Source organism: Mesoplodon mirus, assembly GCF_964341445.2.
Source record: "Mesoplodon mirus genome assembly, chromosome: 5".
Classification (NCBI taxonomy): Eukaryota; Metazoa; Chordata; class Mammalia; order Artiodactyla; family Ziphiidae; genus Mesoplodon; species Mesoplodon mirus.
The window spans coordinates 55178669-55182520 of record NC_138980.1 but is presented as its reverse complement, the minus strand read 5'-3'; the positions used below and the strand labels follow the sequence as shown (position 1 = coordinate 55182520).

General features: G+C 43.7%; 1 protein-coding gene across 2 annotated transcripts; it reads right to left on the bottom strand.

The window, feature by feature from the left end:
* Window positions 1-1337: 1337 nt before the first annotated feature.
* LOC309804718 (casein kinase I-like) lies at window positions 1338-2829 on the bottom strand. Of its 2 annotated transcripts, XM_082622249.1 has the most exons (2): window positions 1532-2829; window positions 1338-1495 (listed from the first exon to the last, which is right to left on the bottom strand). In XM_082622249.1, exons 1-2 carry the CDS (start codon window positions 2496-2498, stop codon window positions 1488-1490), a joined length of 975 nt encoding a protein of 324 aa, XP_082478375.1. In that variant the 5' UTR covers window positions 2499-2829; the 3' UTR covers window positions 1338-1487. The 2 variants fall into 2 exon arrangements, with proteins under 2 accessions (XP_082478375.1, XP_082478374.1); XM_082622248.1 differs by having other exon boundaries at window positions 1340-2828.
* Between the last annotated feature and the right edge of the window lie 1023 nt (window positions 2830-3852).

The following is a 3852-nucleotide window of genomic DNA, read 5'->3' as shown; positions in this document are numbered from 1 at the left end:
CACAGTAGCTTTCCTTCTCCCATGCTCTCAATATCAAGTTTTTATCCCTAATATGACTACTCTGCTTCTGAAGGTAATGCATCTCTGGAAATCATTAATAAAATGTGGAAAACACAATACTTCAGCAGATCCTGAGCCCTATTCCTGTTTCCTGGGCAAATTACATCATTTCCTTGAACCTCAGTTTCCTCATCTGAAAAATGGGGATAATAATAGAAGCTACCTCTGAGGGTTGTGAGGAACAAAGGAAGAAAGTGAATGCCTTAGCCCTGTGTCTAGTATACGGTAAATGTGCAATTGCTATATATTATGATTTGAATTAAAAATTATGATTATTAATTTAAATTATTAATTTAAAATACATTTCATACACCACCCAAAATTATTGAAAGCAATGGCAAAGGATAATAAAGGGTAATGACAAAACATGAAGAACAGGTGTCTTAGCAGCATTCTCTAAGTAAAGCAATAAAATGAAAAGTAGCAAAGAATAGGGGTGACCTTTGTATTTCCCTTTTTAATTTATATTATAGCAGATTACTCTTTCATTGTCTGTGCTTTCTAGGGGGGATGGAAGTAGTGACAAAGACAATAAAAAACAACAACAACAAGAAGCTCTGGTTTAATAAAATAACTAACATTTGGGTAGTATATAAGAGTTTTCAATTATTTTCTCCAATAATTTACTGAGAGCTACATAATACATGAATTATGAATTAATAGAGCAACAGAGATTTGGGGTTAGAAGATTTACCTTCAAGTCTCAGCTCTGCCTTTTACCAGTTGTACAAATTGAGGGAAGAACTTCATCTTTTCCATGTCTTTTCCAATGGGTAACACAGGTATGATGTTATTTCATTTACCCTACCCCCAAATGTTCTGAAAATCAAAACGAAAAAATGAAGTTAAAAATGCCTCAGACACTTAATTGCCACACAGAAACCTGCACACAAGTGTTAGCTGTTACTATAGCTGTTACTATTTATATGTGGGATTCTTAACTTATTTGAGGTCATGAGAATCTGATGAAAGCCATAGATCGATCCTTTCCCCCTAAAAGATGCACAATATGTACAGTAAACACACACACACACACACACACACACAGAGTGAAGGTATTAGGGGACTCATGGACTCTCCACTGCTCATTGGTCCTACGTTTACCTTCTTGGGCCCCTGCCGTAAATCAGCCGGCTGCTTCTATTTCTCCACAGTCTTTGAGCGCTCCAAAGATAGGGATCCAATTCCCTTTGTGATTCTCTTTTTCTAGAGGAGCATTCCACATTTCGTTTTTTTGTTTTTGTTTTTTTTTTTTTTTTTGCTGCCCAGAGCCAGTTTATTATACTGAAATTAAGTTCTTTACACCAGGTAAATGGTTGTCCACAACCACTGGCTAGTGTACATAATGAACTAAAATTTCTAGATTTGGGGAGAAACAAATGCTGCTCCGATCACCTGCTCTGCTTCTTCTGTTCCTTGATTCATGCTTAGAAACCTTTCATGTTACTCTTGGTTTTGTCAGTTTGCTTGCCTGTGGGGGTTTGGGCCTGCTGACCCTGCCCACTTGAAGAGGCTGCCTGCTGTGCTGCTTTCTGCTTTAACATTGTCCAATCAAATGTGTAGTCATATTGGTGATTCAGGGTCCTGAAAAGAATGCGGAATAGCTGCCTCAGGTACATGTAATCCGGGGCTTCCTCAAAGCACAGCCCACGGCAATAGTTTAAGTACATAGCAAATTCTGCGGGAAATCCCTTACATAAAACTTCAACAGGTGTGGACATCTTTTCGCTAATTTTTTCATACTTTTGCTTCTTTGTTGCAGCCTTTAGTCCTTGCCATGGCAGGCTGATTCTACTAAAATACATCAAAACATATCCTAATGATTCCATGTCATCTCGGCGACTCTGTTCAATACAAAGATGTGCATTGATGCTAGCATATCGAGCAGTGCCAGTGAGATTTTTATCTTCTCTGTATGGTATGTGTTGCCTTGTCCTGTTGTCTCTGTACTTTTTGGCCAAACCAAAATCAATAAGGAATAACTTATTACAGTGACGCCCAATACCCATTAAGAAGTTATCTGGTTTAATGTCTCTGTGTATAAAATTCTTTGTATGCACATATTCAATTCTACTGATCATCTGCTCAGCTAACATAAGGACAGTTTTCACTGTAAACCTTCTTGAACAGAAATTGAAGAGGTCTTCGAGGCTGGGTCCAAGAAGATCCATGACTAGCACATTGTAGTCTTTTTCCTGACCATACCACCGTATGTGGGGGATGCCAACCCCACCTTGAAGAATCTTACAGAGTTTGCTCTCGTACAGCGACTGGGGATGCCTGGCCTTCTGAGATTCTAGCTTCACTGCCACTTCCTCGCCGTTGGTGATGTTGATCGCCAGATAAATGTCACCGAAGGAGCCAGACCCGATCTTCCGTACCAGTTTATATTTCCCTCCGACAATGAATTCGGCCTTGGAGCCGCTGCTGGTCGCCATCCTGAGAGACGAAGATGGAGGCTGGGGCTAAGCCCCGACACCTCTAAGGGGAGAACGGGAGATCTCTAGGGCTCGTCCACGGAGCAAGGCTCCGGAGGGCGGCAGGAAGCAGAAAACGCTGGCTCTTTTCTTGGCGTTACAGGGCCCAGAGTCGGCCAAGGAGAACCTAATCACCGCTGCTGTCAGGTTTCTTTCTGCCAGGCCGCAGACTGTTGAGGGGGTTCTAACGGTAACCAGGCTGGGCCACTTGCTTCTGGCGGCCGCCGCTGCCTCACTTTCGCGGCGACGTCGCGGGCTGGAAAAGGAGAGCGGTGAGTTAGGGCGACGATACCGCTGCCACCACTGCCGCCGGCTCCCGCCCATAGGGACCCCTGTCACTCCGCCGACGCTGCCATCTTGTTACGCCGGCTCCAGCCAGCACAAAATGCCCCCAGCGCTTGGGAGCCGCTTCTTCACGGCGCAGAGCGCTCTCTCCAGATTTCTTCAACTCATCGTTGGGGACTGTTATGTGTCCCCCACCCAAGCCACTCGCTCCCCTGTGGATGTGCTCTGATTCACTTTGCATTTCTCCCAGCGTGGGATCCGGAAGTGGGTAGTCTTAGAGTCTCCCTAATTGTTCCTGATCTCTCTGACAACTGATATTTTTTCTAGTTTCATTTTGCCTCAGGTGTCCTGCCTCCAGGGGACTTTACCCATTTTCTGGCATCTGGGATATAAAGTTGAGCTCTAGTTATACCACCGCTAACTTCACACACACACTGCATGGCACACCCTACAAACACACAAGGGGAAAAGAATTCTGAATATGTGAACACACATCTTGAAGCTTCTTGACTTGCTTTCTCTGGATGTCAGTGAACTGGAGACATCTACGTTGGTCTCCTCCTGCCTTTTAAACTTTCCTTGTCACCCCCGTTCCTCTTCCTAAACCCCTAACCCCTGCCAGCATGCCTGCTCTCCAGACCTTGAGTGCAGCTTACATTGACCTGAAGAAAGAAGAACAGCTAATTACTTAGTCTTTCAATAGGTCAGAAATTTTGTGTACGTTATCTCATTCAAGTAAACCCACGCAAAAAGCCCATGAAGTAGGGCTTTTAAAGGAAACTAAAGCTCAGAGATGTTAAGTAACTTGTCCAAGGCTTCACAGCCAATAACTGGAATTCAACCTCTATCTGGTAACTCTAGGTTTGCACGCTCTCCCTCGTTGTGCACGGATTCCTTTTCCTATGTAATAGCATTTACTAGTGGCCTGACATGTGGCCCCTTCCCTGAAACTCTACACTTATCAGTGGGCTTTGGAAGTTTACAGCGTTTATAAGATTTAAAGGGATTTCAGTCACTGGGCACTGGGGAA

Bases quoted from the DNA above. Each gene is read 5' to 3' on its own strand.
- LOC309804718 (XM_082622248.1), bottom strand. From the start codon at position 2,498: ATGGCGACCAGCAGCGGCTCCAAGGCCGAATTCATTGTCGGAGGGAAA.